This window comes from Taudactylus pleione, unplaced genomic scaffold (genome assembly GCF_031769625.1).
Source record: "Taudactylus pleione unplaced genomic scaffold, aTauple2 ptg000386l, whole genome shotgun sequence".
NCBI lineage: Eukaryota > Metazoa > Chordata > Amphibia > Anura > Myobatrachidae > Taudactylus > Taudactylus pleione.
In genome coordinates, this window is record NW_028284787.1 from 8093382 (window position 1) to 8109289 (window position 15908).

The 15908-nt window shown below is 40.6% G+C and overlaps 1 protein-coding gene across 1 annotated transcript in view; it reads left to right on the plus strand.

The window, feature by feature from the left end:
• The window catches only part of SLC12A7 (solute carrier family 12 member 7), a 193835-nt gene that overhangs the window by 111436 nt on the left and 66491 nt on the right, over positions 1-15908 (plus strand). Inside the window, exons 4-6 of the mRNA XM_088445686.1 lie at positions 3652-3798; positions 4936-4990; positions 7504-7634. Of these exons, the coding sequence (XP_088301812.1) occupies positions 3652-3798; positions 4936-4990; positions 7504-7634 (333 nt within the window). The remainder of the gene's footprint in view (positions 1-3651; positions 3799-4935; positions 4991-7503; positions 7635-15908) is intronic.

Below are 15908 nucleotides of genomic sequence, written 5' to 3' on the forward strand. Positions count from 1 at the left end.
TGCCCTATTTCCCATGCGTGCAGATAAATAAATAAAAGATGGTCTTTACTCTTATTGCAGCATATTGGTTTTATGGATTTTTTCAGATGTGCCTAATTTATTCCCTTTTTTGTCAACCTATGTTTTCCTATAAGGTATTGAGTCTTTTCAGACCCGCTTGTGTGAGCTCTATGTATTTGTAGAACTTTGATGTACAGATACTTGTTTTTTTGTGCTGTGAGACCGTAGCTGCTTTATTGCAGCAATATTTTTATTATTACGGAAGAAAAAACTGCCTGCGCTAGTCACCCTATGTGAAAAGTTACAAGTATTTTTACATAAAGAAAGAACTTGTGCTAAAAACACAAGTACATGTGAATAGGTGATGTTCGCCACTTTTACTGACATGCTTCCTGGTCATGTGATCATTTTGGTAGTTACAGCTTAAGGTTTCAGCCTGATCCTAAGTTGAATGCAAGTGTAAATGCAGATGGTTCTCGTGGACATGCTCATAAAGACCTGTGCGTGCGCCGCATTATTCATATGCACACGCACGGAGATTGCAAGTGTGAATGGATTAATCTGTCTGTTGATGGTCTACTCTTTCTGGGGAAAGGGTGTTTCTGTGTAGTAACTGAGTGGCGTCCATGCGCTTTCACAGAACTGATCCATGTCATGGGCATGTAAATAGACTTCTGTGCTCGTTTCTAGCACGCAGACAGAGAATACTTATGAACTATAGGTCTTATTCAGCTTTGGGAATAGAGTAAGATATAGCAAGTAACTGAACCAGGACAAACCATGTTGCAATGCAAGGGGTGCAAATACATACATTTTATTTTGCATGTAGGTTGAATACTGGATGCATTTACATGTAGCCCACAAATACTGCCAGGGGCTGGCTGGCAACTTTTAGCCTGGGGGGCAAATGCATGCATGTGGCCCTGGCAGAGGAGTAGCGTGTAGCCAGGGTACCCAGAGCACATGTGTGCTTAGGCGACCCCCCTCAAGTGTTCCAGGGAGGAGGCGGGTCCATATGGAAATAATGTAAATTAAAAATAAAGATATGGGGCAGCACAGTCCCCCCCTTGTAGTGCCCCCAATAGTAGTCCTCCCCTTGTAGTGCCCCCAGTAGTAGTCCCCCCCTTGTAGAGCCCCCAGTAGTGCTCTCCTCCTTGTAGTGCCCCCAGTAGTAGTCCCCCCCCTTGTAGTGCCCCCAGTAGAGCTCACCCCCTTGTAGTGCCCCCAATAGTAGTCTCCCCCCTTGTAGTTCCCCCAGTAGTGCTCTCCCCCTTGTAGTGCCCCCAGTAGTGCTCTCCCCCTTGTAGTGCCCCCAGTAGCAGTCTCCCCCCCTTGTAATGCTCCCAGTAGTAATCCACCCCTTGTAGTGCCCTCAGTAGTAGTAACCCCCCTTGTTGTGCACCCAGTAGTAACCCCCTTGTAGTGCCTCCAGTAGTGCTCTCCCACTTGTAGTGCCCCCAGTAGTGTTCTCCCCCTTGTAGTGCCCCTAGTAGTAGTCCCCCCACCCCTTGTAGTGCCCCCAGTAATGGTCCCCCTCTCCCACTGTACACACACACATGTAATAAATAATGAAAAATAAACACTTACCTGAAACCCTGCTGCCACCGCCGCCATCCGCTCCTCCGTCTGTCCTCCCGGGCCGGGCCGCTCTGCATTATGGGAGAGACATCATGACGTCTTTCCAATTACCCACTGCAGGAGCCGGAAGATGGAGCGGCTCCTGCAGTGGGCACAGCGGCAGTCAGTGAGAGTCTGACAGACTCTCATTGGCTGCCACTCAAAACAAACACCCAGCTGCCGGCACCGGCGGCTGTGTGCTAGTCACTGTGTAGCGCTGTCCGAACTCAGTCCGGTCAGCGCTACACGAGCGGTGCAGCTGTGTCACACAGACTGCCCGCGGTCCGCATGGCGCTGCGGCCCGAGGGGCGCATGGCACCCTTCCCCCCGGCCCAGCTCGCCACTGAATACTGCACAGCTTTATTTTTACACTGCAGTTTAGATGTCCTTTGGACACCCCCCTCCCAAATCTAAATCTCTGCACATTTTAAATCTACCCCACCTGCAGTGCAGCATGTTTTCACCAAGATGATCAGTTACATGCTATATCTTAAGGCCCTCATACATCAGCAATCTGAAAACCACAATTGAACAATTTGAAAATTTGTTGCTGGATTTTAGGATTTCCCAATCTAGCAATCTGCACCCATACAGTACAGATCTTTTTCAGTGATTTGCAGATCATTTTCAGCAAACACAGATCTGCCAATCTTGAAAGACCCATCATTCCACTAGTAACGGTCTGCAAATCTGCTGGTCATCTCCATACACTAGCAATCTACAGCCCCAATTGATCTGTGAAATCCAACATGTTGGACAATCTGATTTAACAATTCCAATCACTTTTTGGTTGCAATCTGCGATCTGTGAAGCCCATACATTGCAGATTTTTTTTTCATTCAATCATCTGCAAATTGCAGAATTGCCAAAATCGATTGCTGATGTACGGGGGCCTTAACTCTATTCCCAAAGCTTAATCTGGCCCTATGTTATAATTGTAAATTAAGCAAATTTGTTTGTCTGTTTGCTGTCATATATCTATTTAGAAATTGATTTGAGTTTCATATACTCAAATATTTTAACTTTAGCAAGGAATGAAAAGCTTGTTAGAGAAATTCAGAATAAATGCAGTAAAGTAGTAAAGTGAAATAAATTGTGCTTACCTGTCATCCTTAAGCTCAGTTATGTGGACAGGTTTGTTCTTCTGTTTGTCCACATATTTACATTACATTGACCACATATAATTTGCCTTGGTGCTGGACCACCAACCTGAGGCACCCCTGCAAGTGTCCCGTGGCACCACATGTGCCATGGTGCACAGTTTGGGAACCACTGCATTAGGAGTTAAAATATTTTGGGTAAATCCACGGTATATATACATGTTTCGTGTTTGTCCATTTTAACTATATAATCCAAATTACATTTCAGAATGCTACAGAAAGAAAGCCCTAAATGTATTGGGAAAAAAAGAAAGTATAAAATTCACTTGGGTACATAAAGTAAATGAACAGTCTTCTTTGATGTAACATTTTTGGAACAGTGTAAAATATTTCAAATCCGATCAATAAAGGGTTTACAAGGTACTGATCTAAGAAAATATCTGCAATTTTTATTAGTCAGAAGTAACTAGCAATTCAGTTATTTCCAGACTCAAAAGACTGTGGGGTTTATTTGCTAAGCGTCAGTTTCTAAAACCAGGCTCTTCTGATCGAGTTTGTCGTGTTTTGCTAGTGAAAGCACTGCACTTTTATATTTGGGCATAAGCACGATTGGTGGTAGCACTGGGTTTTAGAACCGAACTCTTAGTACTAAATCCATGTGTCTTGAGTATCAAGTTCACCCCACTGTCCTTACAAAAAAATAAACTTTTATTTTGTGTATTATTCAGTACACTGCGAAATGAATATCAGAGGAATAAAGTGTTCACCCTATCATTTTGTGCTATTAGTCTATCTGTAGTGAATTTTAAAGTAGGCTGTCTATTGTATGCCCTGTGGAAGAGCACTTACATTTAAAATAAAAACTATTTGAAATTTATACAACAGATATGTCTTGCATTATTTAAAAATAAAAATATATATATTTTTTTTAAAGGAAACACGAATGGGAACCTTCATTGGAGTATACTTACCGTGCTTACAAAACATCCTTGGCGTTATACTGTTTCTGCGACTGACATGGATTGTTGGTACAGCAGGAGTACTTGAGTCATTTTGCATTGTCCTGATGTGCTGTTCATGTGTAAGTTTTTATATTGCTGCTATTATTATTATTATTATTTCATTGTGGTTCATTATTATTTTATGATGTGGGCTCCATTTATAGTGGCGTAAAATAATAATTGTTGCCTATGTTATAAATAAATGCTTATTGCCACCGTTAACAATCAATTTACACTTCTGACTCAATATAATGAATTTATATTATGGTCTCTTAATATAATTATACTTTATTTGCCCCCCCCCCCCTCCCCTTAATATGTCCATGATATTGCCACTTAAGATAATGTTTGATGGTTCTTGCCTCCGAGTCAATAAATATGATGCCCCCATAACAAGTACAGTATATTGTGCTTCACCATGTGCTGATTGACCTGATAGCTCTGGTGGATTATTTCTGCAGTTATTGAGTTAAATGTTGCCTTTGTGACGGGATGTAGACAGGAAGTCGGCGGTCGATATGCCGGCCGCCGGCTTCCCGACTGTGAAAGCCCAGCATGGGACTAATGATAGTTGTCGAAATACAGAAGTTAGCCATGGGGTGGGGGGGGTTAGATTTAGGGACTGCCGAGGGGACTTAAAGCTAGGCACCCCCCCCCCCCCGAGGGGTTAGGGTAGGGGGGAGTTTAGTATTAGGCACCCCCAGGGGGAGGGTTATATTTAGGGAGGGGGGTAGGTTTAGGTACCCCTGGGAGAGGTTAGGCTTAGGCACTAGGGGGGTTAGGGAGGAGAGAGGAATAGGGTTAATACTTCTCCATCTCCGCCTTCCGGCGTCGGTATTTAATCCGCCGTGCTTAGGTCCGGCGGTATAACATACCAATTCCCTTTGTGACATGTATAACATCCTATTTTGCTCTAAAAGAGTAATGTACTATATTTAAGTTTAGAAACTAGTTAAAACATTACTAGCCATTTAACCAACTTGTACCAAATCCTTAGCAAAGTTGTTCAATTAGATCTAGTCACAAAGATATAAAATACTGTTGGTTGTTAAGGGATTTGGTGATGCTGTCAGTGTTTGCTGTTTAAGTTGCCCCCACCTTCATTTCAATTTCTGTAAAAATAATTACAATATTTAGGTAATTTTTTTGAGAAAAGTGAATTATGTAACTACAAATATCCAAAAATATTTGCATTAAGTCTAATTATGTTTTTTTAGACAATGCTGACTGCTATATCTATGAGTGCAATTGCGACAAATGGAGTAGTACCAGGTATGCCTTCAAGATCTTTGTTTATGTGTGAAGATGTTACCACAGTGACTGTGATAATGAACTGTATATCACTGGTGATTCAGTTTTATTATTGGATTTGTTAATGCTTGCCGTTTATTTGAGCGTACTTGAGCCCCATTAATTATTTGCCTGATTATTTTCAGCAAATGATTTAAATGGCATTTATGTCATGTGATTCCTGACTTAAATGTGTACATCTACATAAAGTGGTCCTTAAAATTGTCTTACATCGTGCCTGACATAGTCAACCAACCCCTCCTCCTGCAAATCCACAACTCCCTTTGGCCTCCATGACATAGGACTCTCATGGTTCTCCTTCTACTCATCCAGCTAATCCTTTTCTGTCTCTATAACCTTCCTCCACCCCTTCCAGTCAGCGCTCTCCTCTCACTCACCTACAAAGCCCTCAATCTTCCTCACTATGTTTCCAACCTTATTTCCACACACGCACACACTTCTTCCCACCGACTTCACTCTGGCAATAACTGATGCTGCACATTTTCCCCTGATTACCTCTCCCAAGCGTTCTCCAGGATTTCTCCTGTTCTGGAGTGACCTTCTACACTCAATCAGACTTTCATCCAGCCTCACCTTTAAATGTGCTCTTAAAACTAATCTCTTCATTGAAGCCTAACACCCATTCTCCTTAATCTCCGACCTCTCCCAGGGGGAGATGTATCAAACTTTCGAGAAAGATAAAGTGGAGAAGTTGCCCAAAGCAATCAATCACCTTCTATCTGTCATTTTATTACTCTGCTAGATAAATGACAGAAGCTGATCAGTTGCTATGGGCAATTTCTCAACTTTCTCTCTTGAAGGTTTTGATACATCTCCCCTCCACTGTGTCTCACCCTCAGACCCTTTAGAATGTTAACCCTTGCAAGCAAATCCTTCTCTACTTTTGAGGTCATTGTAAATACAGGTTGAGTCTCCCATATCCAAATATTCCGAAATACGGAATTGTTTGAGCACGATTGAGATAGTAAAATCTTTGTTTTTTGATGGATTAATGTACACAAACTTTGTTTAAAGCACACAGTTATTAAAAATATTGAATAAAATTACCTTCAGGCTTGTGTATAAGGTGTATTTGAAACATAAATGAATCTCATGTATGTACATAAACTTTGTTTGAGCCACAAAATTATTGAAAATATTGTATAAAATTACCTGCAGGATGTGTGTGTATAAGGTGTATATAAAACATAAATGTATTCTCTGTTTAGATTTGGGTCCCATTCCCTAGATATCTCATTATGGTATGCATATATTCCAAAATACGGAATATTCCGATATCCAAAATACTCCTGGTCCCAAACGCTTTGGATATGGAAGACTCAACCTGTATGTTAATTGTATAATAATTCTGTGTATATGTGCATTTTTCGAATTTGTCTATAACAGTCTTTGGTGGTCACATTTTTACTGTTGTGATGTTGCTGTATGCTCTACCTTTTTTGTAGGGTGCTACAGAACCCTTATGGCACTATATAAATAAAATAAGCTTATATTTTGAGTTTAGTGTTTGGTATTAGTCACCTAGGCTATTTGTAGCTGACTGTTTCACTGGTTTGTATTTAGCTAAGGATGAAACTATCATGGTTCAATAAATTAACACCTTTAAAAATATTAGTCTTTTTTTACAAGCTTTTTTTGTACTAAGCACTGATCTTTTTTCTAGACTTTTATGTATTTATACATATGAATAACATATATTACCACGTGATCTTTGTCTATAAGAAGTTCACATTGGGTACCAATTTTGATCTGCATAATACTTACATGCTGTTTGTAATTGTGCTAGAATTTATTTTATGATTTCTTGCATCTTTTGTATTTTTGTCGATTTTTAACAGTAGATACTACTTTAGTTCAGTATTCACTTCTATCTTTATACCTATTTGCAAATGTAGTAACTATTTTTTTTTTTATTTAACAAAACAATTCAGTATCAATTGGCAGTGTTAAGGTGCACATCCACTAGGCGACTATGGAAAGACAGTACGATTACGACATTGTGATTGTACCGTCGTTCCCTATCCCCTGCAGAGCCTACACTGAACGATTAGTCGTTCAGTGTAGGCACCCTCCATCATCCCTGAACATGTCCGATCTGTCGTTATCATCAGATTGACTGGCATGTTCAGCCGATGATTGATGTCAGAAATGACCAGCTGGAGCGCGCACCGCTGGTCGTTTCTGACATTATAGTGCACAATTAATGAGTGATTGCACGATTATGATGCCGTAATCATGCAATCGCTCATTAATATCTGCTAGTGGATGTGCGCCTTAACTCTCCGGAAAAATAAACCAATAAGTTATAGAAGTACTCGTAGAGCTTAACTCCGAGAACACTTAGCCAGCTTTTTGAATTGCAAAAATTGTTTAAATGTGCAAGTCAAATAGCCACCTACTTTAATTGTACTTCCTAATGACACTTTTGTGTTACTTTTCATTTGCTAGATTAACTTTTTTGTTGAATTTAACAGCTGGTGGATCGTATTATATGATTTCAAGATCATTAGGTCCAGAATTTGGTGGTGCTGTAGGACTCTGCTTCTATCTGGGTACAACTTTTGCAGGAGCTATGTACATTCTTGGTACAATTGAAATTCTCTTGGTAAGTCTCCTTTTCCTCTAATGATACTCATCAGAAAACTGTGTGGGAACATTATGCAGATTGACACAGTTGCACATGCTTTACAGAACAGAGCAAAAATATCAGCATAAATTGTTATAGTTTGCCAATTGTAGTTCTAGAAATGCAGGAGAGTCACAAGTTTCCTAAGAAGCTAGTGGCAGGTGTTATTGAATTTGTAGGGAGGTTATATTGTCTATTAGTTTATTCTCTTTTTCTTGACATTTTGTATGTATTACTTTATTAACACATTGTGACTATTCAGCTGTTCTAGAACAAAAGTGCTTACAGTTCTACTGTCTATTTATACAGCAGCTAGACTTCCTCAGATTGCACCATTGTGATGCATACTGTACTGAACGGCGTTCACTGAACGTCATTCAGTGCAGAAGCCCGACGACCTATCTCTGAACATGCCGAAACTGGCGATCATCGTCAGGTTGACGGGCCTGTTCAGTAGATAGTCGGGGTCGGCAAAGACCCAGCGTGCACGCGCATCGCTGGTCCTTGCCGGCTATCCATTACACGACTAAAGTTGTGTAATGGATAGGCCCCTTAACTTTGCTGAACTAAGCAAATAAACCTCTTCTGCTGAAAATAAATACATTTCTGATAACACACTGACTCAGACATTTATTTACAGAACAGTCTTAGTGATAATAGTGATGGGTAAACATTTAATGATTACATACTGAAGATAAAAGTTCCACATTTTCTCCTGTGTAAGCGCTACTTCCAACAGAATGCCTTTTGTAATGGCTGTTTGTAATCTGTATTCTCCTTTCCTTTGTGTTTATGCATATTATTGTGTAATCTATCATTTGGGATTGCTATACCGAATTTTGTTATGTAGCAGTTAATAAAAATGACAAATAGAAACATTTTATTAAGCACTACATAAAATCATGCCTTATGAGGAAGTAGTCTTCAGTCATCAACACCGGCATTCCACTCGCTTACTGAAGAATATTGAGCAGTATTTCTGTCACATAACAGATAATAAAGTGAGGGAGCGCAAGGTACAATTTAAAAATGCAATGACAACCAATAGCAATAAAAATATTACATATATATATATATATATATATATATACATATATATATAATATATAACGAGGAAGTAGCAGAATATTAGAATATCGATAAAATTATATGGGTGGGGGACAGAGCACACGCTGAATCTCTCAGCATAACACGCTGTGCGGTTACTTCCGGTGTCTCACGTACCATGGCTCCAGCAGTACTTCCTGGTATCAAGAATCCACTGACTCGTTTCTCCTCAAATCAGAAGGGCCGATTCAGACATTGAGCCGCTGCAGCTGACCAGTGAGACACGCTTCTCTCTGTTGACTGGGATGCTGGTTACAGCCAACACCTAAGGTGATACCAAGTCTCTATTTGGGGTGCCTGCGTTCAAGGCAGGACATACTAGCTACAGTGGGTGAGATCAGACTGCTATTTACAAGCATATTGAGTGTCTATATATGAAATTGCACAATTTCCAGGTTTATATCCAGCTTTGTTCCCCCAAGCTTGGAGTCCCCTTGCATACTGAACACTAAAGGCCCCCACACACGGAGCGATATAGCAGCCAATCCGACGGATTGGTACGATTTTGCTGCTATATCGTACCATGTATGGGCATGATATCGGACAGAGTGCGCTCCCGTGGGGTTGTACATCGCACCTCCAGATCTTTCTGCAGGTTCATTTGATCTGAGGATGCGATGTACAATCCCATGCAGCACTATGCTGGTGGGGGAGGGGGTGCTGGCATATCGGGTTGTCGTCCACCCGATAGTACCGTGTGTGGGGACCGCCCGATATGTCGTCCGTCGGATCCTGCATCGCCGGGTGCATATCGCACAGTGTATGGGGGCCTACATACGGCTATCTCTCCATATACTAACAGCTTTTGACCTGCAGTTTCTCACCAGCATTTTTTAAACAATTTTTTGTACATTTTTCTCAGTTACTTACAGGCGGTGGTATGTTATTAACCAACTATACCAAGAGGATACTATTGTGTGCACACATACTCTTACTTCTCAGTATATCATTGTATGTAATAATTTTATCAATATTCTAATATTCTGCTACCTCCTGGTTCTATATTGGATATAAGTGTAATATTTTTATTGATATTGGTTGTCATTACATTTGTAAATTGTACCTTGTTCCAGCGCTCCCTCACTTTATTTTCTAGGTTTCTATTTGAGGGGTAGAGCACCCCCTCTTACAGAGCTGAGCACCAGGAGCTATAGAACAGAGAGGTTTTTCTGATTTTATTAAGGCTGTACATTCTTTAGCGCCCGGCTTTTCTTTCTACATAACCAATAACACTATTTTAATAATGATGGCTCAGTGAGTTTTGAGATAACAAACAAATGTAAGGATTTCTTTATTCCATTTTTTTCTTTTCTTTTTTTCTTTTTTGTATATTCTGTTTTTATTAGAATATTTAGAAAAAAATTACAGTTGATATAAACATTTCACATCTGATAAACCCGAAGCAGATAATAATTAAACATTCGTTTTCTTAGAAAAATCAGGCTAATAGCACAAATAGCCAATCTATATCAGATATATAATATATCAAAAGAGAAAAATCACATAACAAACAAAAATAGATTTTTAAAAGGAAAACAAATAAAAAGACAATCAATAAAAAAAAAACAGAGAGAAAGAGAAGGACAAGAAAAGAAAGCAGAGAAGGGAAGAGAGGAGAAGAAAGAAGAAAAGGAGGGACTATCGTGTGTATAGGAGTAATAATAGTTGTTATTCTAAGGATCATAATTTATATTGTGGACGAGGTGGAAGACATATAATTCCTGTATGTATCTGAAGACTTATAGTCTAGCCAAGGAGACTAGGTATTGACAAATTCAGAGGGCTTATCTAGAGAGGAATATAAAATATCTTCCATTGACATAAAATAATGAAGCCTACAAAACCAGTCTTTACGTGTAGGAGGAGTAGCAGATCTCCAGAGTACAGGTATCACAGCACGAGCTGCGTTACTCAGATGGCGAAATAGGGATTTCCTGAACTGGGACAATGGGACCGACGAATGGTTAATTAACCAGAATTCAGGGCCTGTGGGAACGGGAAAGCCTAAAATTTGTTGGGAGATAGAGATAACATCGGACCAAAAATTTGATAGTGAAGAACAATCCCACCAAATATGTCGGAGAGAGCCCACAGCGGAAGAACATCTCCAACAAGTATTGGGAACTGATGGGAACATGGAATGTAATATGACGGGATGACGATACCATTGCATTAGAATCTTATATTGTGTTTCCCTAACGGTGATACAAATAGAGCTAGTGTGGGTTCTAAGAAAGATAGTCTGCCAGTCCGAGTCAGAAAGAGTTAGATTTAAATCTCTCTCCCAAGCCTTAGCCCAAGGTGGAATACTAGACACTTGACTGGATAATAATAGTTGATAAAGGGCAGATATTGTATGTGTGGGGGATAGTGGGGTGACACACAATTTCTCAAAATTAGTGAGGTCCCTTTTTGCTAAGGTAAGCCTATTATCTGAGGTAAGGAAATGGCGTACTTGCAAAAACTTCCAGAAATCCGACTGAGTAATGTTCCATCTCTCCCGGATCTCTGAGAACTGTTTAATGCCAGAAGCATTTACCAGCTGACCAACTCTGAAGAGACCCGCCTCGGTCCAGTTGGGAAAATGGGAAGGGTCAATACCTGGCGGGAACCTTGGATTAGCCAGAAACGAAGTGTGAGGGCCAAAAAGTGAGGAGATGTTAGGGATAAGCCATAAAGAAAGGGTGGGAGAGATAGTTGGGTGAGTAGGGGATATCTTAGGAAGAGTCGGCAACCATGGAACTATCTCAGGGTGTTGTTTCATGAAGCAGCCTTCAATGGCAATCCATTGTTTAATATCTCTGTCTCTGGTCCATTCAAGGATTCTATTTAGATGGATGGCATGATAATAGGATTTAATGCCTGGGAGCTGAAGACCACCTAACTGTTTTGGGCGTGATAGTAAGTCACGTCTGATTCTAGGTCTCTTTCGGGACCAAATAAATTGACGGATCAGTAAAGTAAGTGATCGAAACCAAGATTCCGGAACAGCAATTGGCAACGTCTGGAGAACATAGAGCAGTTTGGGTAGTGTATTCATCTTCACCACATTAATCTTTCCTAACCACGAAAGCTGCTTCAGGTGCCATTGGGAATAATCCGAGCGGATTGAGGAAAGAAAGGGGAGAAAAATTGTTTGGAATAATTGTGACAGATTTCTAGTAAGTTTAATCCCTAAATATGTGATATGGGACAGGTGCCAGGTAAATGGGAAGGAACCTTGTAAACTCGCTATTGTAGGGGAGGGGGCAGATAAATTAAGGGCACTGGATTTCGAAAAATTAATTTTAAAATTGGATAATTTCCCAAACTTTTCAAATTCCAACATCAAGTGCGGTAAAGATGTGACCGGTTGAGAAATAATAGCTAGGAGATCGTCAGCAAATAATGCGAGTTTATATTCTATCCCGCCAGCCTGAACGCCTGAGATATGAGGGTTAGTTCTAATAGACCTCGCCAGAGCTTCCATGCAAAGCACAAAGATTAGTGGGGACAATGGGCATCCCTGTCGAGTACCATTACTTATTAAAAAGGGATCTGATAAGGTGCCATTGACCCTCACTCTTACTGATGGAGACTCATGTAGGGCTAAGATCCTCTGTATAGCGAGAGGACCCAATCCCACGTGACCGAGAACAGACCTCATAAATAGCCAACAAATCCTGTCAAACGCTTTTTCAGCGTCAGTTGATAGAAGAATGGTAGGTACATTTGTCTGCGACACTAACTGAATCAGGTTGAGAATTTTAGTTGTATTATCTCGAGCTTCTCTGCCCCTGACAAACCCTACTTGATCGTTGTGAACCAATTGTGGGAGAAGTGGATGTAATCTATTGGCTATGAGTTTGGCGTATAATTTAAGATCAACATTATGGAGTGAAATGGGTCTGTAGCTCGGACACAGGGAGGGGTCCTTGCCTGATTTAGGGATTACCGAAATATATGCTTCTAGAGATTGTCTAGAAAATTGAGAGTCTGCGGAAATTGTGTTAAAGGCATTTAAAAGCATAGGGGCCAGTTTATCCTTAAAAGTTTTATAGTATGCGATGGTTAGACCATCTGGGCCAGGGCTTTTACCTGAAGGGGAAGAAGATAAGACAGAATCGAGTTCTTTCATTGTGAAGGGAAGCTCTAGGGCGTCTCTATCTGAAGGAGACAAGGTGGGAAAGGTGGCTGTGGAGAGATAGTCTAATATGTCTTGGGAAGAAACAGGAGGTGATGATGTAGAAGAGGAACCCGCCAGGTTATAGAGAGTCGAATAATATTGTCGAAGACAGGAAGCAATTTTAGATGACAATGAGTGAGATGTGCCTGAACTATCTTTAATAGTTGAGATAAATCCAGATGCTCGCTGAGTCCTCAAAGCCCGTGCTAGAAGCTTCCCTGGCTTATTACTCCACTGATAAAACCGGCTCTTACATTTCCGTAAAGATAACTTTATGTCGTCAGAAAGTATCCTATTGAGTTCCGCACGAGCCTCTGACAACTTCAAATAAACATCGCCAGATAGAGATGATTTATGTGAAGTCTCAAGCAGATTGATACGCTGGAGTAGAGTCGAGATCCATGCAGATTTCCGTTTCTTAATGTAAGAGCCGAGTTGAATAAATTTGCCTCTAATTACACATTTATGAGCTTACCAGATAGTAACCTGTGAAACTTCGGGAGTAACATTCAAAGCTAGATAGTCCGAAAGAGCCGTGTCAACTTCTGTCTTACAATAGGGATCTTGTAATAGAGATTCGTTAAGCCGCCAAGACCATTGTCCGAAAGAGAACCCAGGTAGTGACAACGTCAGAGAAACAGGGGCATGGTCCGACCACGTGATGGGACCAATATTGGCGTCAGTGAGCAAGTGGAGATGTCTGTGACTCAAAAATAAATAATCCAAACGGGAGTATGTCTTGTGGGGGTTGGAATAGAATGAATAGTCACGACCGGTGGGATGCAAAATTCTCCAGGAGTCGGCCAGCTGGTGATTATGGAAACTCTGTTTAACGTGTCTGTACTTAGCCTTTGAGAATCGAGGGGAATTAGATGAAACAACAAGTAATATGGTCCGTGGTCAAGTTAAGGTCTCCCCCTAAAATTATAATACCCTTTAACCGAGAATCAAGCTGGTCTAGGACAGATTTCAAAAAGTTATGTTGTGCCTGATTAGGAGCATATACATTAATAAATGTAAAGTCCTGGTGGAAAAGTTGACAAGTAACTAGAAGTACTCTACCTGGAATCAGCTTATACATTTAAACATCGGAGATGGGTAATCGTTTTGAAAAAAGAATCGCAACTCCCTTAGATTTCCCTTCAGGACTATTACTAAAGAACACCGTAGGATAATGACGGTCAAGAAGGGAAGGGGAGCGAACCCCAAATTTAAAATGGGTTTCCTGAATCATAGCTACATCGACTTTATCTGCCCATAAAGAGCGTAAAAGCTTAGATCTTTTTTCAGGGATGTTTAGGCCTCGAGCGTTAATGGAGGAAACAATAAGCTTGGCAGCTGTAGTCATTTGAGGAGATTTGTAGGGAAGTATGGTAGTGGTCCCTGGGAGAAAGAGAGGGAAAGAAAAAGAAAGGGCAGAAAAACAGGAGAAAAGGAAAAACAGAAGAAAACAAAAAGAGAGAAAAAACAAAAAAGCATTAAGATACAATGTTATACAACACCGAGAACATTAGAATTCCCGCGTCTGAGACAGTGGAAAATTTATAATAAACCAATATCTCAGTAAATGCTAACATAGATAGCGCGTTGGGGATCATAGGGGGTCATAGTCAAATGCAGTCCTAATATAAAACAAAAATAAATTTAAACAGTGACATCTTAGCAATAGAAAAGACAAATGCGGATACTAAATATCTATAAACTAGAAAATGTTAGTAAGATTGGGATTAGAACATGAAAACATGTAACTACAGGGAGGGTAATCAGTCGTCCCCGAAATGTAGAACCAGAAACAAATAATCGAGACCTACAAGACTATAATGGCCTAGCCAATGTGATTATAATAAATCACAAATTTAGATATTACATCAAAAATGATTTCCTAGGTTATGAATATAATAATAAACCTGAACATATTAGAAAACATTAAGCTTATAGCAAAAATATACTATCAGGAAAAAACCTCAGGTGTCCTCCAATTCAGGCGGAAGAGGATGATTTTTCAATCGCTTTCTGGAATGCTGAACTGAATGCCAAGAAGAGTGGTTCTCTGAGTGAGGAGGTAAGACCAATTGGGCCAGAGGATCCTTCCATTCAGGCGTTTCAACAGGTGGTAGGCCTAGCATAGAGCAGAACGCTGGAAGATCTGAGGGGGTGTGGAGAAGATGTGATTTACCGGAGAAAGTAACCTGAAGATGAAACGGAAAGCCCCATCGGTATTTCAACTGCCTCTTGCGGAGTTCATCAGTGAGCGGTTTTAAGGCTCTGCGAAGCTGAAGGGTATGCCAAGATAAGTCTTGATATATGTGAATAGTCTCTCCATTGAAGTCGACACCTTCCAATTGCCTGACTTTACGCATAATCTCATCCTTTTGAGAAAAATAGTGCAAGCGACAAATTACATCCCTTGGCTTAACCGATGAAAGACCTCGAGGACGTAAAGCCCAATGAGCTCTGTCGAAAACAATTTTATCATGTGGGTCATTGCCGAGGATTTCGTTGAAGATTTTAGTCAGGGCGTCGATAAGGTTAGGAGTTTGGACATCTTCAGGAAGGCCTCTGATGCGGATATTATTTAGTCTCCCTCTGTTATCTAGATCATCCACCCTGGATTTTAGAGATTGCAGTTCAGCGGACTGTGATGAGATGATATCTGTCAACTTAGATAGGGTTGTGTCCGTAGATTCTTGAGTCTCTTCCAATGACGTGAGACGGTCTGAAAGTAATGACAAGTCCCGCTTGACAGACGCCATTTCCTGCCTGATGGTAGTTTGTAGGTCCTGTTTGGTAGGCAGCGTCTTGATGTATGTCAAGATTTCTTTAATCTCGCTGCCCAGTTTAGAAGAGGATTGAAGGGCGGAAGCCTCAACTGAGGAAGGGCTTGGCGGGTTAGAAGAATTTGAAAGTGAATCTGATGGATTGAGTGCAGGGACTTCTTTGGAGGGGGTTGGGAGAAGGAAGGGTCTCGGGTCCAATTGAAA